General features: G+C 37.7%; 1 protein-coding gene across 7 annotated transcripts in view; it reads left to right on the forward strand.

Moving 5' to 3' along the window:
- Nucleotides 1-26,601, forward strand: part of LOC311598964 (selection and upkeep of intraepithelial T-cells protein 2-like) — a 332,195-nt gene extending 305,594 nt beyond the window's left edge. For 6 of the 7 annotated variants that reach the window (XM_084784589.1, XM_084784591.1, XM_084784590.1 and 3 more), the window contains 6 exons: nucleotides 2,595-2,942; nucleotides 4,332-4,613; nucleotides 10,291-10,392; nucleotides 16,442-16,549; nucleotides 20,732-20,854; nucleotides 25,342-26,601. In XM_084784589.1, the coding sequence (XP_084640715.1) occupies nucleotides 2,595-2,942; nucleotides 4,332-4,613; nucleotides 10,291-10,392; nucleotides 16,442-16,549; nucleotides 20,732-20,854; nucleotides 25,342-25,433 (1,055 nt within the window). In that variant the 3' untranslated portion in view covers nucleotides 25,434-26,601. The remainder of the gene's footprint in view (nucleotides 1-2,594; nucleotides 2,943-4,331; nucleotides 4,614-10,290; nucleotides 10,393-16,441; nucleotides 16,550-20,731; nucleotides 20,855-25,341) is intronic. The other variant, XM_084784592.1, reaches the window with a different exon arrangement.
- The last annotated feature ends 484 nt before the right edge of the window (nucleotides 26,602-27,085 follow it).

The following is a 27,085-nucleotide window of genomic DNA, read 5'->3' on the forward strand; positions in this document are numbered from 1 at the left end:
TCTTGACTCAGAATTGGGACATACAGAAATTTACATTGGCTCACTGATGAATAGCAGAAGATCATGGTTGCCAGGCAAGCTCCAAATGTGACCAAGGTGGTTCTGTGGCAACTGTCTGGTTAACATTCAAGTCTGGCAAGCCAGAAATGAACTATTTGGGGAGAATGGGACTCTTTCTTTCCCACAATGTTACAGCTCACAATAAAGAGCCATTATAAGTAAAAAATACTCCTCACTTTATTTAATGTAAAAGAGAGACTTAAAAACCTTAAGTAGTATGCGGAGTTTTGAGTGTGAACGCATGTTATTTGCTGGGACTAGGATGCTGGCAATGCTCTATTTGCATGGGGAAAGATAACAGGTGACAAATTCATGTAACTAACTACCTGTAACCTTGGAGATATGTCATGTGTTCCTAAAGCAGGCACACAGCAGCTCAGAAAGAGGGAAAGAGCTTTGTTCCATATCTTCCATTCTCAGGATGGGATTTTAAATCTCAAGGTAGTGATTTCTGGAGTGTCAAAAATTGTTTCTGTCTCACGGATTCATCATTAAATCACATGAAAAATTGATTGGTTACTGCATTGATTATTTGTGTCACTATTGTACTAGTTCTTTTATCACTTAATATTTCATTGTATAAATTATTAGAGTTGAGTTTTTACCCTCCTCAACTGAAGAACATTTTGATTGCTTCCAATTTTTGGACTCTCGATGAAAATGTTAATAATTGTGCACAAATTTCAATATAGATGTACTTTTCAATTAATTTTGGACTACATCTAGAGTCATGACTATGAGAAAAAACTATGGTAAGCTTATATCTAGCACTGTTGGAATGTGCCAAACTGTCTTCCATAGTATTTGAATCATGGTGAATTACTACCTGCCATAAATAACAGTTGTAATGTTTTCATCTTTTGTCATTATTTCATGTCACAAATGTTTTGAATTTAAGCTACTCTAATAATAAGTAGATAGCATATTTTGATTCACAATACCACAATATTGAGCTAATTTTTAATACGTATTTACTGTAGAGTTTAGTCTGTGCCCTGCTCTTTTTTCTACTTTTCTACTTTCAAACTGAGTATTGCCCTGAGTGACTCCATTTTACAGTGCAACAATCTTCTACATTTTGAGTGTACATGTGGAATTGAAATGACTGTATACATTTGTGCAAGTAACCACCTTCACCAACCAGTATGAGCATGAGGAACAAAATTACAAATAACCTAATCATGTAAGTAAAGAAAATAACACCTATGAAGTTATCAGGGTAGAGGAGGAATACCTAGATACATGGCCATTTGAAGAATATATCATAATGGGCCTGGAGAGATGGCTCAAGGGTTAAGAGCACTGGCTGCTCTTCCAAACTCCTCGAGTTCAATTCCCATTAACTACACAGTGGCAAATAACCATCTATTATGAGATCTGGTGCCCTCTTCTGGCCTGCTAACAAACATGCAGGCAGAATACTATATAAATAAATCCTGAAAAAAAGAAGAATATATCATAAACCACAGGCCTATTATTAAATACATCAGACCAGCACTGTCATCTATATTACAGAAATGGTAGAGTATTTAATGCAAAGTGAGAGTAGTGACAGCCACACTCTCATCTATAAACATTGTGCATGTATCACAAGACCATAGGCTGTAAATTCTTTACTGTACCTGAAGCCTCAGTTGATCAAAATCTCTGTGACATGACATTGCCTATTTATATTGCCATTTTCCATGACCAAGTTTTGCACATTGTCTTAATTTATCTTGAATTCAGCCTGTCTTCAAGTGGCTCAGGACCTCCAATAATTCTTTACAAATCTTCTCCAACCACTTGTAGTAATAGTTTATGTTTCTCTATCAATTAAATAGTTAGTAACTGAAATGCCTTCAGAATAAACAAAGTGATCCTAAGTAAAGTGTAGGTTTTGAACTTTTTTTTTAAAAATTGCTTTATTTGAAGTTCTTTAATGCTTATTGCTCCTACCCTAGATAGGAGAGGAATGAGGTTAATAGGAATAGGAAAGATAGACCTTTTTAGGCTCAGTTCCTTGGAGCCATTCCACTCTTTGTAATAAGGATTTTAACAGACCTGTTAAACAACAAACCAGAAATTTCAGTAAAGGAATTGCAACCACAGTAGTCAGAATCAAAGCAACAGACAGAACCTGGGACTTTGAAGCATTCTCTGGAGTGTTTCTCTCTTGCAGTGTCTTGAAATGGATCAATAAACAGACAAAGGATGGGAAGAAATACCAAACCTAAAAATCCAGCCCTCTCATTTTGGGACTCTCGCTGTCCATACTAGCATGTCTACCAGTTAGCAAAGACATCATGCAAGAGGCAATTCCTTTTCTAGTGTTCTCTCAAAAGTCTATTCCTAGCAGACAAACAGTACACACTCTCACAGAAGTCTGTTTGACATCGAGCACTTGGGATCAAAACAAAAACATGTTTACATCAGAAACAGTGACGTATGTGTGTGTGTTTGAAAGAGTGAGGAGTAGACAGAGTGATTTCAACAAAGGGTGTGGACATGTTTACTAATTCATACTCTTGCCTTTTGATTGTAATTCTTCACAGAACGGTTCACAGTGACTGGCTTACAGAGGCCGGTCTTGGCTCCATTGGGTGGTATGCTAGAGCTCAGTTGTCAGTTGTCTCCACCGCAACAAGCACAGCACATGGAGATTCGCTGGTTCCGGAACCACTATACACAACCTGTGCACCTCTACAGGAACGGTAAAGACCTGCATGGAGAAACCATCTCCAAGTATGTGGAGCGGACAGAACTTCTGAAGGATGCCATTGGAAAAGGGAAAGTGACCCTCAGGATCTTTAAAGTAACTGCTGATGATGATGGGTCATACCACTGCCTCTTCAAAGATGGCGAATTCTATGAAGAGCACATCACAGAGGCCAAGGTCACAGGTAATCATGGAGCTTTCTAAGACTACTGTGTACCCAAAGCCTATCAAGGGATGAGTGGTCGGAAAATTCTTAGAGTTTAACTCTTGTTGCATTGTGATTAGCAAGCTGAACTTTATGTATTTGTTTTTATTTAATTGCTACAGTGCAGAAATTGGTTCTATTAGTAAATATTTCTGTGTCATATCTACATGCATTGTTAGATTTTTAATATACAATCAGATTATTTTAGTATCCTTTCAAATATATCTGACAACACTTTAATAATTCTTCAAATGAACTGCATTTTTTAAAATGCGCTTTGTACTATAAATTTTGGTGTGGAGAGATGTGTGGAAGATATCAGAGGAAATGGGTATGGAAAATAATCAAAATATGTTGTATATTTTTAATTAAAAAAAGTTATTCTTTTTACTGGTAATACTCATTTCCATTTCAGTCTAAATCAATTACTATTTGTTGCTCAATTAATTCTCCAATAACTTTTAGAAAAGATTTTAACTACAATCATCACTGTACTCGGATGTAATAATATATATGAAGTATAGACAACGATATGATGTTTATGCTACTTTACTTACTCTGAATTGTTCTAAATGAAAAATAGGTGGATTGAATGTAAAGATTTTAAAGGGAACTGAACAAATCCATGCATGTGTGCATATATATATATATATATCCAGACCCAGATGATCAATTTTTATTAGATACAATATGACACTCAAGACTGCAGTCTGTAGCTGAGCCACACAACGTAGAACATTGCTCCATACAACTACTAAAAATGGCAAACAGCTACTATGTTACCACAGATATATATTTTTGTTATCCCAGGGACATTTTATTAGACAGATCACTTTTGATAAAGTATGTTAAATCTCCATATATTCATTTTTGCCTACACGTTATCCAAGTTTTATGTCATACCAATTAACCTGGATGTTTTCTTTAATACTGTTTACAATAAAATTTATTTTTATAATCTATTTACAGAGGCTAAAATATACCTAGTGACAATGATAAAATTAAAATTTAAGTTATGAATTCTATGAGGGTCAAATATTTATTTCTGTTCACCACAATCTGAAGACTAGCTTAATTTTTTAGATTAAGTAAATAACCACCCCAAAAAAACTTTAAATAAATGAAAAAAACATATGAAAGCATTTCCTCAGCTGACTTAGTTTGGACATACTTTTGGCTGTGTCTTACTACCTTCCAATATGATGATTCCCATTTTTATGAGCTTCTTATGGTAACAGGAGTCTTGTAGACTTTTGACTATTAATGTATCTTTTAAACTGGGATTAAAACTAAAAAGAGCTTTTCTTCTGTTGTTTTATTTTCTATTTATATCTAGCAACATTGTTTTCTTCTTTTCTTTGCAACCAGCCACAAGCTCAGACATACAGATTCATATGCATCCACCTAATATCAAAGGTGTGATGTTGGAGTGTCATTCAGGAGGTTGGTTCCCAGAGCCTCGCATGGAATGGAGAGACAGCAAAGGAGAGCTCATTCCAGCTGTATCAAAATCTCATTCACAGGATGAAAACAAATTGTTCCATGTGACAATGGCCCTTCTTACTGAAGGCACTTCCCATCAGAATGTCACTTGCTACCTTCAAAACCTTCTAACTCAGCAAGAAGAAAGCTTAAGTATTGTTTTATCAGGTAAAATGTGTGCTCTTCAGTATCAGCCTTTGTCACACATACTTATTATTTCCTTTTTCCTTGACTTAGTTCCTAAGGCCCTTATTTCCTTTTCGCTTTACACATCACTTAGTTTGTGGTCTCTTTCTTTCTTTGATGTATTTATTTTCTCACTCTATGTCCTTGGCTATTTTAGTTTTCATTTCTGTCACTGTGATAAAAAACATTAAGAATACAAACAAGTTGGGCTTGGGCAAGAGTCTATATGGATTACTCTGCTCATCATGAGGGGAAGGAAGAACAGGAGCTCACAGTAGGAACTTAGAGGCTGAAATTGAAGAAGTATAGACCACCAAGGAACATCGTCCACTGGCTTCCTATGCCTGGCCTTCCCAGCCTGATTTATTAAATCAGTCAGGAACACTTGCCTAAGGCTAGCATCACGTACTCCAGTGGCATGGGCCCTCCCACATCAATCATCGATCAAGAAAATGCTCCCCATACATAGACACAGGCCAATCTGATGAAGGCAACTGCTCAGTTAGGGTTTCTTCTTCCTCAATGACACTGGTTCACGTCAAGTCAATAAAACCAACTGGTTTATTGACATTAAAGGTTCCAAGGCATAGCGTTCAAGGTCTTACCATCTCCTGGTTTCTTTTTATCTCCTGGCTTTAACTACCACCAGAACTTTAAAAGTCCCTGAAGTTACATCTCTTATCTCTACTGCTCTCATCTGAAAACACATAAGTCAACACAAAAGTCTAATAAATACCATAATATAAGCATACCAAGAACTAAACCCATGGATACTCCTAAGCTTGATCAATTTACTGCTTTGTAGTAGAATTTCATATTTTCAGTTGCACAGAACCAAATCATTGAAGTCAGCCTTGATTTCAATTTTCTGTCACATTCACATATACCGAGAAATAATGCTAAATCTACCTTTAAAATAAATTCAGAGTCTCACTGTTACTGGAGTTTCAAAATAGATGTGTGACTCTCGTTCCCAGACTCTGATGGTAGTGATGGCTCAGATTTAGTCACATATTTTAAAAGGCAAATAGGCATAAAACCTGATGATAAAACTAGAAAAGGCAATGTAATTTCACTCTGGACACCCCAGAGTGCTCCAACACCGCAACACCTGGTAGGGGAGAAGAAGGTTAGTGGGGCGCGGGGGCATAGTTTTCAGGGTTGTTGGGTTTCTTGGGACAAGTCCAATCCATGTTTCAGGATATCTCCAAATTCTTCTCTTCACGCAGCATCAACAGCAAACAGGAGAAGCAGGACAGAATCACCATCAGCCTTCTTTCTCTGAGCCCACGGTCTCCCGTTGGGGCTGGCCTTTATCCCCACTGACAAAGACAACACCCTTGCACCAGGTAGTTCACAGCTGACAAACATCATGTGTCATCTCATGAGGACGTTATCAGCTGTGGACAAACTAGATCAGCCCCCATATCCCACACCTGGGAGAATATATATATATATATGAAAACGTCTGCACCATTTCACCCTTTCTGTTTTAAAAAACGATTTTTCTTTTACTTTTTTAAAAATAACTTGCCAATAATCCAGTATTGCTAGAAATGGCTCCTTTGTTTCTCTGGTGGAATGTCTCATATTTCTCAGACTTAATGCACTGGCCATTTTGAGCTCTGAAGCTCTCAGCAGTTACTGGGAAAGTTAATAATAGTAATCTCTTAATCTGAGGCTGCTCCTCAGTTCAAGATTAACTTTATCTCTCGAAACAGGTTCTTTCTCTTTAACAAGTTTACCTTGTATGGCCATATGCTCTTGCTGGTTTCCCAGCCCTCCCAGGGACTGTGAGAACTTAACACTGAAAGTGCACGGAACAGGGCAGGGTGGCAATTGTAGGGAACATTGGCTCTCAGTTACCAGGTGCTTTCCCTTTACCAATGGTGCTTTTTGCTTTCCAAGCAACTCAACCTCTACCTGCAACCTGTGGAGTTACTGTAGAGGTTTATCTGAGGACATATCCAAGCCTGCATTGCCTTAAGTAGCATGCATTAACTCATCAATAACTAGTTTCTGTCTTCCTGCATGCTTCTTAGCTCTTAGCTGACCAAAGAAAGATAGCTCATGTTGTTTGCTGCAGGGCCTTGAGTGCTTTTCTTTTCCCAGTGGCAAGAGATTACCTCTTATGCTTGGATTGGCGATCCCTAGACCAATATTTTCCCTTCCCACAGTGGCTACAATGCCCTGGAAGTCTTGGCATACCATTATCATCTCCTTGTTTTCTCCTACAAGCACCATTTTTTTCCAGTATTAATGTGCCTGTTATTTTGAGGTCTGGAGCTTTTAATCTTAACAATTTCTTTATAAATGACCATGTTTTAATATCTTAGACCTCTAGCTACAGCTTGTCCTCTACTATTGTCTTGTTCTAGTAAGTCAGCATAATGCCCATGACCATTTAACAACATTTATCCCCTTTGTTGGGTTTTGTTGTTCTATACTTATGGCTTTGTTTCTCCACCATGGTTACCACTGTAACTATTGAGCAGCTTCTAACACAGCTGACACCAATCCCCTCCAATCTTGGGGAATAAGTCTATGCTACGTAGCCCAGTTATTTAACATTTGTTTAATAAAAGATGAATGCATTAAATACCATACAATAGGCTCTTTAAAATGCTTTAAATCTAACATATCTAGTGGATGTCATACCATCTCATCATGAGCCTCACCACCATCAATAGCAGGAATATGTTGCACTAAGACTGAAAAAGCTGACGGTGTCTGTGTAGCTCTAGAGTATTCTTTTGGTGATGTACCTGCCCCCAAATACTTTTAGCCTGTCCGGCTTTCAGCTGTGGACAAACTGGAGCATCCCCTATATCCCATACCTGGGATTAAAACAAAAACATGTTTACATATAAAATAAAACTTTCACAGCACCCCCTTTTTTACTTTGTTTATTTTTAAGACAAGATTTCTCTGTGTATCTCTGACTGTCCTGGAAGTCGCTCTGTAGACTAGGATGACCTTGAACTTATAGCAATCCACCTGCCATTGTCTCCTGAGTTCTGGGATTAAAAGTATGCACCACCACTGCCAGGCATAGCCAACAGCTTTTAATAAAAGCATCATCACCCAATAAAACAAGCAAAACCTACCCACCCCAACCTAAAAAAATGGGATGTCATTCTTCTTGAGATTACTTCCTGATGATTTGGGATATAGGGTACCTTTGGAGAGACCCAGAGGGAATTGGGAAAAATGGTTAAGCAAGCTAGCAGTAACATTTGTTGTTTAGTCTCTAAATGGTGAGAAAATGCAGGCTTAAAAGACATCCTTATCAGAACAGTAAGAAAGGTTTGACAAATTGAACTAGCTGCTTTGAGTTGGAAGCAAGCCTTGATAAAATAGCAACTGAAGCACTCTGAGGTACGATCATGCAAGATGCTGGAATAAATGTATCAGCTTCTCAGCATCCTTGAGGAAGAGTCTTGTCAAGGTCATCTCCATTCCATTGGAGTATGGTCCTTTTTTTCTGTAAATATGTAATCTCTCACAGGTAACGTACAGCTCTGCAATTATAATATGCATGGGATCTGCAAGGTGTACATAACAATTAAAGATAATTTTCTGCTCTTTGTATGAGCAGGTGAAAGACCTGTTTTTCTTTAAGCCAGTCTTGACTGTATACCAAACTGTAATACCAACCTTTATATATGCCATTTAAAAGAATGGCATAATAAGTCCTGAGAATTTTGTAGCCAACAAGATTTATTCACTATGCATAGACATTTATGTTTCTGCTCCCATAGAAGGACCAGCATATACATTACCTGCCTGGATCTTAACTTGTTTCTCCTTGTTCACAGGTCAAGATCTTGAAGGGATCTCCGTCTGTCATGTCCAATTTCTAATAATTTATATGGAAGGCACAGTTTCTTTCCCTGTTAGAACAAATGTAAAATTTCCCCAATGCAAAATACTGACTTTCTTCCACTTTTGAGTTAGGACCTTTCTATGCTTGACTCTTTCAGTTGACTTCATTCCTTTTTTAAAGATTTTATTTTATCAAATTCAAGCCATTTATATATATCTATATAGCATGAAAACGTAAGTTTAAACTTTTTTTTTACCTAGTTGACTGAGTTTGAAATTTTTTTTCATCTTTTGTGTTTGTGCTTGGCTTCTGCTTCCCAAGCTGTACTTTGCCCAGCCATGCTCTCTTCCTTCTCTGCCACACAGTTCAAGCTTTAAAAATTCAAGCCTCCTCCCTGTATGGTAATACAGAAAGGGGTGGTTCTGCCATGTTGTGAGCCATTTTCCAGCTTCTCGGTGGCATCCACTAACTGCTGTTTCAGTGGCTGGCCCAGAAAATTGAGGGTACTCAAGTGCTTGGACCTGCTCTAAGGACTGCATTGCAGCTCCAGACCCCAACCACTAAGCCAGCTGTTCACATCTCTAGCTGCAGCTTTTTTTTTTTATAAGCAGGGGCTTTCTCATTTCAGGCCTCTGTTCTGAAAAGCTTTTTGCCTTCAGGGTGTGCCTGTCTAGTATGCTTTTTCTCCTTTTTTAAAAGACACCAGGCCTCTTTACTTAAACAGATAGTATATAGAAGATGTTTTGTTTTCTGGGAGGCTTTGTGCATCTCCATCTAGGACTTTTCTCAGGTTAGTTTCGATTCTACGTCCCCAGTGTGGTATGCCAATAGAACTGGAGCAAAGGGAAGCTTCCTTCCCCAATAATAATTCATGAGACTCAAAATATTACTTTACAAATACCTATGCTGTACAGATCGGCTCTTCTCCAACTAGCTCATAACTTAAAGTGACCCATTTCTACCAATATACATTCTGCCATGTGGCTGGTTACCTCTGCTCTGGTACCTTTCTTCCTCTCATCTTGCTGACAGAATCTCACATGCCTGGCTCATTCCAGAATTCTTTCTGGATACCAGATATCTCACCTCCTATTTCCTGCCTAAGTGATAGGCCACCATATTGATTATTGACAGGGACTACATCCATTCAATATGCAAGATAGTCCTTCTACATGAGTTTATTCCACAACAAACAAATGTCAAAAAATGATGTAGAAGTCTTGGTGGTCTTTAAAACAGCCTCTTGGTGAACATTATGGCATGTATTAGATAGTGTAGGATTTTTTTTTCTGGGAAGAAAGATATGAAAAATCATATGAAGAAAAGGAAAGGAAAAATTTACACCAACTTAGGTCTCTAGATAGAGTCAGGATCAGTAGCCCCAGTTTCAAAAAAGTACATTAAATTGAGCAGTGCACAAATTAGACATGAGTACTGCAGCACTGTTGGACTGATTTCATAGTAATCCTTGAAAGCCTACATCTGAGCACTGGGGAATATTTAGAGCTTAAGAAGCTCTAAATGGGGTGAAAAAACCTCTTCTTGTTAACCCAGGAATGTTATGAGATAGGATGGATGAGAAGAAATGAGGGAGGTGACCTCTTCATACCTTTGTATCAGCCTCACTGGAAATCCTGCCTTGTTTACTTTTACTCTGGTCCCGTCTTGCTCTTTGCCCAACCCATCAAAACTGTCTTTCTATACTTGCCTAGGACAGATATTCCAGATGGTAGGCTCTTGAATTGTAACATGCTTCAAATGAATCATCATTCCTAACTAGATATGACTAAGCCAAGTTTTCTTACTGGTAAGATTTGTGACTTACTGTTTCAGGTGAACTGTTTTCATGGAAAACTGTTTGGATAAAGATTCTGAGTTTAATGGCACTCACGATGATAGACTATTGTATGACTTTCTGTGTTCACTTAATGTGTGGTAAGTAGTTCTGAGGGGTGGGGATCAAAAGTGGGAGAAGAGAAAGTAGCAAAAGCAAAAATCCCAAGCCAGTTTTCGCAGGAAGTCCTAACTCTTGAATCACATGTTATATATGTCCTTATCTATTTTTTTTTAATCTTACATTCTCTGCTGTTTCTGGTGCACCTGGTGTTACAATTACTTCAGTAAATTTGAAACCATTTTTACCTGTGGTGGTTGACATTCAGGTTGATCAGGCAGCTAGGTATAAGATATAAACTGTGTATGCCATCATGCTTAATGGAGTGAGCCATTCAGAAATATAGCTACCTATCTCTCAATTATCTAGGTTTAAGTAAGTAACCTCTTACTCATAATCTTGTAAGCAATCCCAAATAAACTCTTTAGCTCACCAATACAGACTTACATGAAATTATTGGTCTTTCATGTGTACCCTATTGAAGTAAACAAACTTTTTTGTCTAACCAGGGAAAGTTGCAGAGGAGTCAGGGCTTACCCTGTACAATGGGCAGTATAGGTTTGAACAATCTGAGAGTAAGGCATCTCTGCAAGCCAAACTCAGTATGTATTCCTTTTCCTATGTGATATGGAATGATTGGCCTATTTTCTGTAATGATAGTTACAAGATCAGTGTGATGAATTATAAATCATGCAACCAAGAATGCTATATCTGAGAATAGAGCATCCTCTGAAAAGGATGTTCTTAGTGTAGAAATCTTTCTTTACATGGCATCAGGTGAAATGTCTCATTGGTGAATATGGTGTCTGCTTCGTATGAATTTAGGGATGCATCCCAAATGCCTGGTTGACTACATATTGCAATCTCTAAAAGTAACACATATTAAAGAAAATCATAAGAAAACTCTGTGAGCAGTCACATACCTTTAGTATTGATGATAAGACATGAAAATGAGGCTTTTCTGCCTGTTTAAAAGACTATAATAAAATACTTTTGTTCATACATGTCTCTGTTGGGGGTTTGTCTGATGTATTTTGATGCTATTTAATAAAAAGCCATCACACCTGGGCAAGGCAAATGAGATGGGTGTAGTTAAGGTTCCCAGGCTTAGGGAGACTCTTGGAAGCAGGAGAGTCCAGAGAAGTGAAGAAAAGAAGGCTGCCGTGATGGGTTAAGTGGAGGAGAAGTACATGGCTGGGGTGGAAGGAGATTTGGCCCAGATGAAGAACATTAGCAAGTATTTGGGATTATGGATGGGAAGTAGTTTGATATAAATCATTAAAAACACATGGCATGGAATTGGGTCAGGTATCCCATACTTTCCCCACTATGGGAAGTAGTTTAGGGAACTGACATCTGCCCTGCCCAGGTTAACTAAGGCTATTTTAAAATATAACAGGTGTCTCTTTCTTGATTGATTGGTAGAGAGTTATACTGCCGTAATAATAATTATAGGCCTAATAATAAACACTATTAGGTCATACTGGTAAATTAACAATGAAAGGTCTCATCTTTGACATCAAAGAGAAAAAAAGAGAGGATCAGGAGAGGTGAACTCACAATTTCCCACACTGGGAGGAGGGAACAAGTTGGATCTTTGTTAAGGAGCTCCCCTTTGGAAAAAAAAGCTTAGAACCTTTGCCAAAAAATCAAATGATAATGAGGAATAACATGAGGTAACTCATAGCATATACACATCAAGCTGAAACATCAAGCATGATTTTCAATATCAGAAAAGTAAAGGCAATGAAATTATAATATTTAGGAAGTACTGTGAATCTGAACTGCTTAAAATTGGGAAGACTTTAAATAAAAAATTAGTCTATCAGGACATGGATTGTGAGGCTCTGGGATATGGGAAGAGATGGGTCAATGTCCATATTACAGAACTGGAGAAACAGTAAAATAACTATCCATCCTGCATAACCAGAGACAATATAAGGACATCAGTTTGGATGAACTGACTCTCTAGAGGCACAAGGTACACTTATCTCCAGTCAAGTTTCCCATAAAAATCAAGGATTGAAAGATAATAGAGGAAGACTAGGCATTCCCAGGGTATTTTGCTATACAGGTGGTAGTCACTGCTCAGGTAACCAGGCTGGATAGAATCTGTTTACAGACACTCAAGGAAACAATTAATTCAGCTAGAGAACTTCAGAGGCTTTGCTGAGCCCCCATGGTGGGATGTGATCTGTTGTGAGGTAGGAAAGGCTTTGATAGATCTGAATGACATCATTTAGATTGGGCTGTTAAAAAAGCTAATGGAGTCAAGATGGTATAAACAGAGGACAAAGTAGACAAAAAAGTCTGCTATGTTCACTCAAAGACAAAGGTAACAGTGAGAAAACTAGGTGGCAGTTTTCACCAAAGTATCAAATGTTATATATTAGTAGGCTTCTAGAAGGTGTTAAAGCCTGAGAAACAGCCCATGGAAGGCATAATGAGAAAACAGCATAGAGAAATTATTGAGCTCTTAAAGAAATAGGCAGTTATCCCCGCCATTGAATGTGATGTTTCTTCCATGCAAATAAATACCTTACAGGTGAATATTTTCCATCCATCATCTCTCAATAGCAAGATATAACTTATGAGTAAAAGAGGCTGTGGTGCTGGCTCAGAGCAGGTCAGAACAAGGGCGCCACCTGCAGCAGTAGGACTAGCAGGCTACATATCATCCTGTACCTCCTTAGGCCTGAGCTGGGATGACTACCACAAAATGGTACAGCTGAGGAGCTATCAATATTAGAAAGATCATCAACATTCCTGCAACAGCAACTCTCCAGGACATGGAGGCCAGATGGCTTAAGGAATAGGATTGGATTGTAGATCGCCAGAAGAGTATTCACTCATGTCCATGCACTTATACCAAAAGACTTTTTATAATGAAATAATTGACACAAAGGATACAATCTTTTCATGCAGTATTTATCCTGGCTCATGTTTTGCTACTAGTGTTCTTTCAGCCATCAAGAACCAATGGACTCTTGCTTGAAGTGAACAGTACTGAGCCCTCGAAGATCCTGTCCACTTTCTGTAAGAGAGTTCACTGTCAAAGGCTAACTCATAGGTGTATTATAGATTTGGGGAAGAATTTGTGTAAACAACACTTGAGGATCCTTTTGCTAGCAAATATGTATAATTAAAAAACAACAAAAGGGACACTGTTATAAGCCAAAGGGGATGTTAGGAGAAATTCTTATTGAATAGGGCAACTAACTCTTTAGAAACCCTCTGAGGCCAATGAAGCCCTAAGTCATCACAAATGACAAAGGCTATTTCTACTGCTATTGATTATCCCAAAAATAGATGATAAGAGCCTGTTGCTAAAAACACTAGGACAAAGTTGAAAACTCCTTCGCTGACTGCTGGCTGTGTCATTAGTTCCAGAGGATGCTATATGACTACTATTGTTTGGGTGAACAGTAGTAGTGGAGTGCCCACCAAATTGAATTCAAAACACTAGTGTTTCTGTCCACAGAGTGCTTCTGCTACTTGAATGGAGAAGGAAATGTGTCCATTTCAGTCTCTGTGTAGACTTGTAACTGTCCAGGATCCTGACAATAAGTGACTTTTGTTATAACATAGTGACTCAATTCTTAGCCATAAAGAAAAAAACATAGATACCTACACAACTTTCTCCAAAGTTATTTTATGAAGAATGAATCAAAAGAATCTAAGAGCTGTAGAAAGGAGTGGTTAGAGGATTGAAAATGCTAAAAGTCCCATGGCTAGAGTCACGTAACGTTCATGAGCACCAGCCTGATTCCACAGACACCAGCCAATCCCAGTTAGAGTCACATAGTCACAGATAGGATTCCCCTAAAAGACTTTTAAAAAGAGTCTATGACCTCCTCTTCTGGGTGGCTGCAATTTTATATGAATGGTTGACCTCTGCATGCAAGCTATTTCTGGAGAATAAATGCTCTTTGTTTTGTACACGCTTTTTGAGTCTGGGGTCTTCCTTCAGCAATGTTCAGACCCTTACAGTGGAGGGTTGTGTAATTCTTTCCTTTAAATAATAATTTTCTGAGAGAGTAAAGACTCCTAACACCTAGGAAGCTCATATAACTTAGAAGTCTCATAATTCTCATCATCAATATTATTTATAAAAACACTAAACAACTTCCATGGGAAAATCTTCTCACTGAAGTTGCCTTGTAAATTGAGCACAGATCTCTAGGGAAGCAATTTCATGAGTCACCATTCATACTGGGGAGGACCTTTATTTATATAGTTACCACTGAGTCATCCATGTTGTTCTGTGTTACCCCAGGAAACTCACTGGTTCACCAAATTGGACTCTGTCAGAATACTTTCTTTGTTCTGTTCCAGATGTCATGTCTAGGATTGTTATTTGTTCACATCTCCCATAACAAATAACTCAGCAAAGCCTCTCACAAACTTAAACTTAGAATTTTGATATGTTCTAGTGTTACCACCACTGGGTCTATACACCCAAAGACTCCAAATCACCATACAACTAAAAAAAATTCTACTTCCCAATTTCTTGGGGCACTATTCAAAATAGCCAACTACTTATGAGATCAGTTTTGATGTCTGTGAACAGAGTAATAGATAAAAATACATAATAATAAGATATACATTTATGGTGAAGTTTTATTCAGCTATAAAGAATAGAGTTATTAGTTATTTGTAGGGTGTAAGTGAATGTACAAGGAAATTAATATTTTAACTGATATATTAATATTTTAACTGATATAACTCAGAAATACAGATATCCTGACTTTCCTCAATTGTGAGTCATAGAGTTTATATTGATGCAATAAACTTTTTAAATATGTGTGATGTTAATGTTAAAGCAATATTGTCTGGGATGCCAAGGGATTATTAAGTGAGAGAGAGACAAAAGATTTTGTGGGAGTGGCAATATGGTAAATGATTAACATACATCTGAATGAAAATATCTTAAAGAAATTCATCAGTATATATGATAAATATGTGGCAATAAAAATTATAATTCCAACACATATATTTTGTTTTTGCCATAAGTTCTATTTCTCTATTTGTCTATGACACATTCAAACCCTCTAGATCTACTCCAATGGATGTATTACGTTTGTCACCTAAGGATTTGTGAATGAGTGTTTCTGCAAGTCTCTGAAGTTTTCTCGTTTACATTACTAGCAGCCTTTTCTGAACACTACTGTCTGACTGAAACTGCATGTGATTTGCCAACTACACTTTTGTGGGGCATACATTGGATCCACTCACTCGAAAGCCACACATTCACAACTTTCTCCATGCTAGACAATACCATGTAGATGTAAACTTTCTAAAAGTTTTCTTCTTATTGATCCCAGATGTTTACATGTTTATTTGCAAATAAAAAAGGGGGGATGGAGAAAATATTTTAAAACCTCAAAGCCCTCCCCCAGTGACATATCTCCTCCCATAAGACCATGCCTTTTAATTGTTTCCAAAAAATTCAATTAAAAGCTAATATATATGAGCCTAGAGTAGCTTCTTTCAAATAACCACAGTGACTAAAATTAAAATTATCTAACAGTGGAATTGAAGATATCTATGGTAGTAAGTTCTCCAATTATGAAATTTTTGATCTATTACACTGTTCAGTGGCCTTCAGAGCTATCCTCCTTTCATCCTCCTTAAAACCCAGAATAATAATAGTAAGAAATGCATAACCCTGTCTTTTGCTCTTAGTAATGTCTATGATGACAAGTGAAATGGAATAATGGACAGATTAGCTTTTCTTCTTTGAGCCTGCTTTGTCTTAACCCCAAGCCTGTCCCATCTTAAAAATAGCTATTCTTTTTATACTGTCCTCTTACATTCTAAGCCTAAATCATTTCTTCATCTATGAATACAAGCAAAAAGAATAAAGAAATAGTCCTTACATGTGTGCCCTGATATTTCACTCTATACAGACACAGAGATGCACACACACATGCACACATGCGCACACATGCACACACACACACACACACGCGCGCGCGCGCGCGCACGCGCACGCGCAAATAGCTCTTAATCTCTTGATGATGTTTTCCAGTGTAGAGTACTCCCATTAGAAATATCAAGTGCTTATAACATTATTTTTTTTTTCTTTAGGTAGCTACTGTGAGAGAATTTGTCAATGCCTAAAGGACATAAGAGTACTCATGATTTCAGGGTGTGCAATTACAGTATCCTTGCTCTTTTTGCATCTAAAACAAAGAGGTATGTAAGCAAGAGGTTGGTGCCATCCAGTAAAAGTCTTCTCTCAACTGCCCAGCAAGACATTTAGCAAAAGAGAGAAGATTGTTGGTTGAACTACAGGGTCAATGGGACATTAGAGCACAGTAACAATGTCTAGATTACAGAGCCCTGAATTTTGTAGGCTTAATAGTAGATACAGTTGATTATTCTCCTCCAAGAGAAAGAATTTCTTTCAAATTCATAGTGGGTTTTCCCCCAGAAATTCAGCCATCATCATTACCTAATAACTTGCTCTGAATTCTTTATACTTTTAATCTAATGGAAGTAATAATTCAGTATGTTAAACTTCTTGTCTTTTAAATATTATATATGCATATAGGTCTTTTGCCTTCAAGTGTAGTTCCTGTGAAGCCAAAAGGCAGTGTTAGATTTCCCCCAGGTGGTTATTAGCCACTATGTGGGTGCTGGGTCCTCGAAAAGAGCAGTCAGTGCTTTTAACAGCTTGGCCATCTTTCTAGCTCCAGTAACTTAAACTTTTATGGCCAAAATCAAACTGTTAAAAATTCCACCATTAAAGAAGCAAGAGCTCCTTAGGGAGAAGGGAGGGAGATGTGTTGGAGAGCTCAGAAGATGTTGGAATGAGAGAGTGGGGAGTGAATATTATCAACATACATTGTATCAAATATGAACTTTTATAAAGCCAGAGAGTAAAAGGAGGCTTTAGAGTTCACTGTCTTGGGATGTGAGAAAAAGCTGAGACCAATTGGAGGAAAGGAAAACCATAATTACGGTATGTTGTAAAACAAGTTTTTAAGCTGCTTCTAGGTTCTGGCTATTGTGAATAAAGCTGCTTTGAACAAGGAGAGAAATAGCTGGGTCTTGAGGAAGTCCTGTTCTCAGTTTTCTGAGAAAGCACCAGATAGATTTCTAAAGTGATTGTACAAATTTGCATTCCCACCAACAATGAGTGTTCCTTTTTCCACATCCTCGCCAGCATGTGGTGTCACTTGAATCTTTGTTGTTAGCCATTCTGATGGGTGTAAGATGGAATCTCAGATGCATTTTGATTTTCATTTCTCTGATGACTAAAGATATTGAGGACCCAGAGGGTCCTAGAACTCTACAAAGAGAACATCTTGATCAGGGCCCAGGGGGGTCTGCTCAAATGATTGCACTAACCAAGGACAATACAAGTAGTAAACATCAAACCCCTACTCTGATCTACCCAATGGACAAGACATTCTCCACAGTTATGTGGAGAGTGGGGACTGACTCTGACATGAACTCTGGTGCCCCATATATGACCACCTCCCCTTGGTGGGGAGGCCTGATGGCACTCAAAGAAAGAATAAGCAGGCTACTAAGATGAGACTTGATAACCTATGACCATATAGTGGGGGAGGAGGTTCCCCTCAGTCTTAGTCCTAGGGGAGGGGAATAGGGTGAAAGCGGGAGGGAGAAATGGAAGGAACAAGTAATGGGATAACAGTGGAATTGTAATCTGAATGAATTTAAAAAAAATAAAATTAAAAAAATAAATAAAATGTAAAAAAATGTTTTTAATTTTAAAAAATGGACAAAGAATAAATTCAAAATAATGTATATTCACAAAAGCAAGATTTTACTATTATAACGCTTACAGAAATAATGGGCAAAAGCATGGAAGCATGAGATAAAGTGATCCTATATAATATAGTGGTTCTCAGCCTGTGGGTCACAATGACTGAAAACAGGTATTTTCCATAGTCTTAAGAACTGAGACACCACTCAGGGGCAAAATTACAGTTATGAAGTAACAACAAACCCTAATGGTTAGGGGTTCTTAAATCATTTTAAATAAGTGTTTTCTCATAGTTGTGACCCACAAATAGAGAACTACTGCATTATAGTAATGCAGATCTAAAGGCAAAAATCATAATGTAGAATCACAAGGCTTTATTGAACACTTCTTAGAGGAAGTTTTCATTCATTTTCTCCCGTGAAAAAGATACAACAGCAGCCTTAGAACAAGTAAGAGTAAAGCGTAAATTGGGCAATATGTTACCTGCATAAATGAGTTTTAGGGCCTTATCCTCAGTAGAACAATCCAGCCATGAAAAGACACTATGTGGTTCCACTTATATAAGGTCCTTAAAGGAGTCCAGATCTTATATAGAGAAAATAAAGTGGAGGTTTACAGGAGTTAGAGGTAGGAGAAAGTTGGAATTATTGTTTGATTGATTCAGAATTTAATTTGGGGAGATAAAAACATTTACAGAGATGAATGGTGATGAGAGTTGTACAATGTGTTCACTGTCACAAAACAATAAAGTAAAAAAATGGCTAATGTAGAAATTTTATAACAGGTAGCTTTTCCATAATAAAAAGAAAACATAATAAAAAATGTATTTCTGCTTTTCAAGAGGGCCTGTTAATACACATGAAAATTGAGAAGTCTGGCTGGAAGAAAATATTCATAAACACACTGACAAATGAACAAAATCTGATATATTAATTCTTCTCTCACAAGACAGCTGGAAGCATCACTTCCTTTTCATGTTATTTTTAATCCTGTGTGTAGAACTGTAGATTCTAATGGTTTAGACCAGAAGAATAAAAGTGTGGGTTATCCATCTACTCACTACTGGCCATGATGGTTCTGTGCACACAGGCATACAAGTACCTCTTCTAGAGAGTGCTTTCCATTCTTGTGGGTATATCTCCAAAAAACAGAGTTTCTGGATCACATGGTAATTTATTTTTTTTCTTGCAGAAATAACATACTATGTCCTCATTACTTGACATTCCCACCAGATTATAGTAGAATACCCATTTTTTTCATGCACTTGACAACACATCACTTTTTTCTTTCTGCTGCCCTCCCCCACCACACTGGTGGCTTTGTGAGGAGCCTTATTCTAAAGGAATTCCATGTATTCGGCTTACTGATCACTCCAGTGCTGCCTGCAGTAGTGCCTGGTGATCAGTGTCTATTGCTGAGATTCTGAGCATGAAAATACAAAATATGGCACCTCAAAACTTTGTGCATTTGTAACTGAAGGAGACCATAGGGGCATTAGTGGTATTTCTTTCTACCTTCCCTCTGTCCTCCCCTCTCCTTCTCACATTTCCTCCTGAGTCAGGACAAAATCTAGTATTCCTCTTCACAAAACTGGATCAGGAACCTAGTTCCTTTTTCTTCCCAAACCTGCAGACCCTGACCTAATTTCCAGACCTTTGATTTTAAGAGCTATCCAGGCAGATTTTTTGCCTTTGATAGTAGGTCATTAGTACTTCATCTGAGAAGACATATGTCCTAAATCACAGAGGACAAAACAGAAGTGCCAAACAAACCATACTGAAAAGCCCTGTTATGTCTATTTTCCAGACCAATCATATTTGAGCATTGAGGCCCATGATTCAGTAAACAGAAGCATAAATTTAAAGCCATGTGTCTTTTGTTGTAAAAGATGCTTTATCATAGAGAGCATTGGTGAAATATATGTAACTATTTTCTCCTATGAATCTGTCTCTTTCATTTTTATTTCAGAGATAGCCACAAACCTGAGGAGGGACCAGGAAAATATTCCTCATCTGAATTTTTTTTTAGAAGAACGCATTTAATGAATCTCTGTGCCCTACCTTGCAAGGAGCATCTGTGGGTGGATGTAGAAATGTCAAACATTCCTTATCAGAAAGTCTTGAGCACACACCCTTTCTGAGAGAGGGGATAATATAGATGGGGATGTCAGGGTAGCTGTGTAGAAGCTGGAATGTAAAAATAGAGAGGAGGATGAGGATGGATAGAGGATGCTTCCAGGGAATATGATGCTTGAGAATTGTAAGACCTTCCATTTCAGAGATCCTGATAATCTAAGAATGTTCTATTTCATTATTCTCTACATGGGCAGGGCTCCTGAGGAGCCTGGAAACTAAATAAAACAGATTAAAAACATAATATATCCATGTGATCTTCAGACAGAGTGGTAAAAGTAAGAGCCATGCTGCTTGAGGAAAATGAATACATGCCTCCTCATAGACTATTCTAGGCTTGATACAACTATGCTCACCTCCAAAACCAAGTAAGCCAAATTTATTCTTTATTGTCTTTGTACATATGGAAGGCATGGAGCAAGAGGAACCTTAAAAGCAAGTCTACCTTCAATGTGTAATGTGGTTTCCTCTGCTGGCTGCAACTCTCCTGATTCTTTCCTCTCTTCCTAGTTTCAGTTTCAGATCCACTTTTTGAATTGGACACTTTGTGGTTGGAAGATATCAGTGTGATCCTGTGTGTGATGATAGTGTTCATCATCAAGCTCATTTCATGTTTTAAGTTCATAACAGAAGGTAAACATGATGGGAATGGTAGCAATGCAAAACATCTGTTTCATGTGACCAATGTCCAGATGTCTAGAAGTTGATCTGTTATAGTTATTTTAATAGTATACCCTAATAATGCTAATTATTAGGCTTATAATTATTATGGAAGTATTACCTAACCCACTTTCACAATCAATAAAGACAAACACATGACGTATTTTAGAATAGCTTTATTTCACCTGGAACATAGCAGATATTAATCCTCTAAATTACCTTCCATTATCTCCCATTATCTATTCCATGGCATTTGCCTTAATCATTTATATCTGGAATACCTCCCATTCGTAATCCCAAAATACTTGTTAATGTTGTTCATTTGGGAAACTTCTTTCCATGTAGAACTTCAAGTTCCTCCCCCTTGGCCCATGGGGCTCTTTTCTATCGCATAGTAATCCTCTTCCTCCTCCAGTACCTTTCTGTTTCTCTTTCTCAAGAGCCTTCCCTCCCAAAGCCCAGGAACCTTGGCCATACCTACCTTTCTCCCGCCATGCCCAGGTATTGGCATTCTATTGGTCATACAGGCATGCAAGGTCATATAACGATACTTGGGGTGACTTTAAAAGACAGCAAGCAGACCTCGGGGAGCAACATAATTAAATAATCAAACACAAAGCACCAGACAATACTTTTACAGTGACACTTATGGTCCTTTCATCTTAGTAACTATAAGAAAAGCCAAATGAAGACCTGTTTGTTGTATAAAGGCTGGTAGATTATAGCCTCCTTTATAGAAATACTGGGGCTATCACTGGTAACAGTGTCAGTGTCTCTCAGGCTAATGACTGTCCCAGCTCTTACTGTACAATTATCACAACACTCCCAAGTACAGGCAGGTCATCAATTATTTCATCCATATATCCCAGAAAGCACTGTATTATTTTTTAAACTTGATCTGTGACAGATTAGACTGAAATTTTAAAGGAAACAAACATCCATTTAAAATTTAGTAGTTTTCTCTTTTAAAACCATATAAATATTTTTAAGGGCCAGACCAGTAACCTTTATAAACTTGTGTTCATGAGGTTTATGTGTTCATCTTTCAGACCTCCTTTAACTCATTTCTAAAGCTGAAAATCCACGTCCTTACTGTAAAAACATACTTTCCACATGAAAATTGACCAGAGTATAAAACTGACAGCCCAAAAGAAAAACTTCAATAATAAATTCTTGTGATTTACCCATAACATATAACCCTAAAATGTTTCAGTAAAATTACACATGCATGGGCCTGGAGTGATGGTTCACTAGTTAAGAGCACTTGCTGCTCTTTTTAAAATTATTTGTTTTGAGAAGTTTATATATAAGTAAACTATTAATGCAATTTCCCATAGGAAGATTATAGGTGCGTGTGCTCAATGGTAAGCACTGAGGAAACCAGGAATGTTACGCACACAGTGTTGCCCCTTAAGAGGAAGATATGTCTTATCTGTTTTCTGCCGAACAGTTTGAGAGCTCAGGTGATTAATTGCCTGATGACTTCTGTGCTATGTGGATGGCAAGGCCACACAATCTTCCCCAGATTCTTTTCTTGAGCCACTTTCTCTTAGTCCATCTGTAGCACTATCCTCCACCAGACCTTTGTCATGACTTTTGTTTACCTTGAACCTGCTATCTTTAGAAAAGACGTCTCCTGGACTTTATAATAGTTTTGATGTAGTCATTCCTTAAGCTTTGCTGTGCACATGGACTTAATTGTCTCCAATTGTGCTGTCCTTACACATGCCTGAAATAAGCTACCTGGTGTCAGACTCTTAAAGTCTGAACCATCACTGACTACTGAGTCAAGTTGAACCAAAGTGCCTTGTTATCTCACACAAATGAACACTCTGCTAGCTTTGATGGAGACCCTCCTACAAGTGATGCCCAACATAAGATACTCAACTCTCAGAGGATGTTAGAAATTTTTCATTAAATAGAGGCAGGGGGTCCAAGTTTGCTCCTCTCACCCAAGAGATTATAACCACAAGTGAAAGAGAAAAATAAACATGATTTCTTCTCAGTCCTTTGAGACAAGCATTTTAGACAGTTATTCAAATATTTGTTAAGATTTAGAACATCAAAATAATCAGAGCAACAGTTCTGCAACTTTGTACAAGTGACAGTAAAATTCAATCCTTGGTTTCTTAATCAAAAGAAGCCATAGGCATTGATAATTGGAAGCTAAAGTGAAGAGACCAGGAAAGGTGAGATATAATCCATTTTTATTATTTTGCAAGCTGAAGTTAGACCCTCTCAGGGAGAGAGAGAGAGAGAAAGAGAGAGAGAGAGAGAGAGAGAGAGAGAGAGAGAGAGAGAGAGAGAGAGAGAGAGAGAGAGAGAGAGAAAGGAAGGGGGGATGGGAGGGAGAGAGGGAGAGAGAATTCACTTGTGGATATCATCTTGGCAAGTCTTGGCAGGACAGTCCTTTCCACTGCTCAGATCTGGCCACATCAGCATCTGCTGCAACACCTGAGTTCCATGGAGTTCTGGGTAGGGCTCTGTGATCCACACTTGAGCTCCTAGGCTCAACTGTTCCAATGTTTACCTTTTTGTTCTCAGTCACAGCAGGAATGCTGCAGTATAGATTGATCAACAGCTTTTACATAGGAAAAAGTAAAAACAGGCCCAAATTCTCATATAAAAATCATTGTGACTAAGACATATAAAACCTTAAGTTAGTTCTTGGAATTCCCCTATTTTTATAATTTATAAAAAGGTAAAGAATAAGTTTTGCCTGTTACATGATATCAAGACATGAATAATACTATGAAAACATTGAGGACCTTCCAGTCAGGGTCCATGTACCTAATGTGACTCCTCAAGGACATTACATTGTTATACTTGACTTAAAGACTGCGTTTTCTCTGTTTCTTTACATCCTGATGATAAGGAACATTTTGCACTCTCTGTTTCCACTTAATCAACAGACAGTGACTTGATATCAGTGGGAAGTTTTACTACACACAAAGGAAGATAGCCACACTGTATGCCAATATTATATACATAAAGCATTTAAGCCAGGGCTGATTGAATTCCCTGATGTATTGGTCATTCATTATATGGATGACATCTCCTCTCCTCCTCTCCTGGTTGTCTGATCAATACTTAAATAAGTGCTTAACTTTCGTGGTAAATAAACTAAAAGAACAAAATTTAAACATAGCTCTAGATAAAATACAAAAGCAACCACCTTATAATTATATAGGAAATGTAATTACTCAATGATAAATTCTCTATCATCCCCTGAGCTTAAAACATCCCAAGCAATGTACCCTCAATTATTTACAAAAGTTTTGGTCCATGTCAATTACATACACCCTTATCTGCCTATCATTACAGAGCATTTGGTTCCACTCTAAGTTGCTTTTAGGAGACTCCCAGATAACCTGTAACAGAACAAAAAACAATTGCTCCACTAAAAGCCACAGAGGTCATTAGCTTATTAAATGATGCATTATGAAGATTGAAAAGCTCTGATTTACCATATCAGCTTGATATATACTTTGTTGGCTCCTTCAGGATTTTCTGTGATTATTCCTCAGGTACTTCTGAATATCCTTTTACCTAGTAAGAGAGACATCTTGAGTTTAAAAGTAAAATTTCCCTAAATTAAAAAAATACTAAATATTGTATAAAAGCCTTAGAATTTGATGTTTAGAAATCAGTGACCAGTGTTAATTAAGCAGGTTTTGTTTATTTCTTAGTTTTTTGCTTTCCCTTGATCTGACACAAGCAATCAGACTCTGGCAAGGGAGGAAGCTAGCAGAGGCTCATGAGAGCCTATCCTCTATTTAATGCATATTTTTCACAGGATTCCATGCATCTAGTGCATAGTTCGGGGGTGGTTCTCACATGGTAGCTCAAACTAGGGCTGTCTATGTTTGGGCACTTCTCTACTGTCAGATGTGTAGAGACCTGTGCTTGGAGTGCACCAAAGGCATGCACAATGCACGCACTCCCTAACTGGTCAGCTGCAGAGCATCACCCCAGGCATAAAATGGTGCATTGTGGGCTCCAGAAAAATGTCATTGTGAGATGTGTGAAACTTGGCTTTGTCAAATAGCTCTTCATACATTTCTTTTCTGGACTTCCATTACAACTAAATGCTCATAACAGTCCTGCTTGTTTCAAAGGATGCTTTAAAACATTTTACAATTTACAAAATACTGATCCTGTTACTGGAACCCTTTATTTTCCATAGGATCAAGCTATTGTGGAACAACACCTTCAAATACAACAGATTTTAAAAATAAAAAGAGGGTATATACACCTACCTAAATCATTGCATACTATGCTACATTCAGCTGTAGTAAATTTAGATTTTTTTTTCACTTTAAAGGGTAATACTTCTGCTGTCCAAAAGTCTTTGCCCTAAAGGGGACACACCCTAAAGTATATTTCACATAAAATGATCTAAAAACCAATCAATGGAAAGAGCCTGAAGTTCGTGTAACATTATGCTTGTGTTTTTGCAGAAAATGAACAAACTCCTAAATGGTGTCTGCTTCAATGCATCCAACCAGAAAAGCATCTCAGAGACCAGCAGGTAAATGAGGAAGCATCTTAATGTACATAACAAACTCATCTAGAAGAGATCTTTCAGGAAGATGAAGTCAAAGCACTGAAGAGACATCAGGACTTTCACTGTTCAAGCCAAGATCTTGGGGGAACAATGAGGACACAATAAAATAGTTTTCCCCTTTCCTTGCTCCTCTACTAACTATTCTTATAATTCTCTATTGCATGCCCGTGTTCTTCATATTGGGGTTAAGGTGATCATTCAACATTGGCATCTATTACATCTATTATTTTCTCTTTGAAAAATTAAAAAGGTAGGAATGCAGGAGACATGTTGATACTTGTGTTCACAGATAAGCACTAGAGAAACCAGGAATATTAAATACACAGGATTATCTCTTCAAATGGAGATATATATTACCTGTTTTCCACCCAGAAAACCAGGAAAAAGAGGTGATTAATACCCTGGTGACCTCTGTGCTATCTGTATGTCCAGGGCACAAAAGATTCACCAGACTCTTACCCTGAGCCTGTTTATCTCAGTCAATATATAACACTGTCCTTCCCATAGCTCTATTATGACCTTTGTTTACCTTGAATCAAGTCCTTAGTTAATGTATAGAACATATTTTTATGGAAGATGTCACTTGGACTTTACAATAGTTTTGATGTAATAATGTCTTAAGCTTTATTATGCACATGATATTGAGTTAATTATCACTAGAAAACTTATTTTTCAAATTGTGTTGTATTTCACATGCCAGAAATAAGCTACCCAATGCGAGACTCTCAAAGTTTGGACCAACATTGACTAGTGAATATTGTTGAAGCAACGTGTCTTATCTCATCCATATTGACATTGTGCTGAAACTGGTGATTGCACAGACCCAACACAATTTCCTTCCATCCTTCTTCTCCCTCAAATTTCTCCTTTCCCCTCTCATTTCCCCAATTTCCTCTCCATTTACAGCCTCTTGCTCTTTAAGAGGATGTGGGTTGTTTAGTTTCTAGAACCCACATGGTAGTCCATAACCATCTATAACTACAGTTTTTGAGTCTTGACTGTAATTCTTCTTCTAGCCTTATGGACTTTTATTGCACACAGATGGGATGCATACAAATATTAAGGCAAACACTCCTACACATAAGCTAAAAATATTTTGTCTGAAATTGTATTGAAAAACAAAAGTAGGATATAAAGTTATTATTGTTCTCTTTGTGTGTGTGTTTTTATTGAAACATAAAATGTTCTGACTACAAGTTGCCCTCTCTCCACTCCTTTCAGTTCTCTCCATCCTGTTTTCCCCTCATCTACTTCCACTCTGTTTCCTCTTTAAAAAAAAAAGAGCAGGCCTCCAAGATACAACAGCCAAACACAGTAAAAGATGATATTATAAGACAAGGCAGAAGCTCTCATGTTGAGGCTGGACAAGAAAACCCAAGAGAGGGAAAAGAGTCCTAAGAGCAGGCAAAAGAGTGACAGACACACCTGATCCCACTGTTAGGAGTCCCACAAAAACACCAAGCTTATGTAATCTATGCATAGTGGACCTTGTATAGACCCAAGTAGGCCCCATGCTTACTACTTCAGACTCTGTGAGTCCATTTGAGCCCTGCTTAGTGTATTCAGTGGGCCATGTTCTTGTGGTGTTTTTCTTTTTTTTTCCTCCTTTATTAATTTATTCTTGTTACATCTCAATG

The sequence above is a fragment of the Acomys minous genome, assembly GCF_964271855.1.
Source record: "Acomys minous genome assembly, chromosome: 6".
Taxonomy (NCBI): domain Eukaryota; kingdom Metazoa; phylum Chordata; class Mammalia; order Rodentia; family Muridae; genus Acomys; species Acomys minous.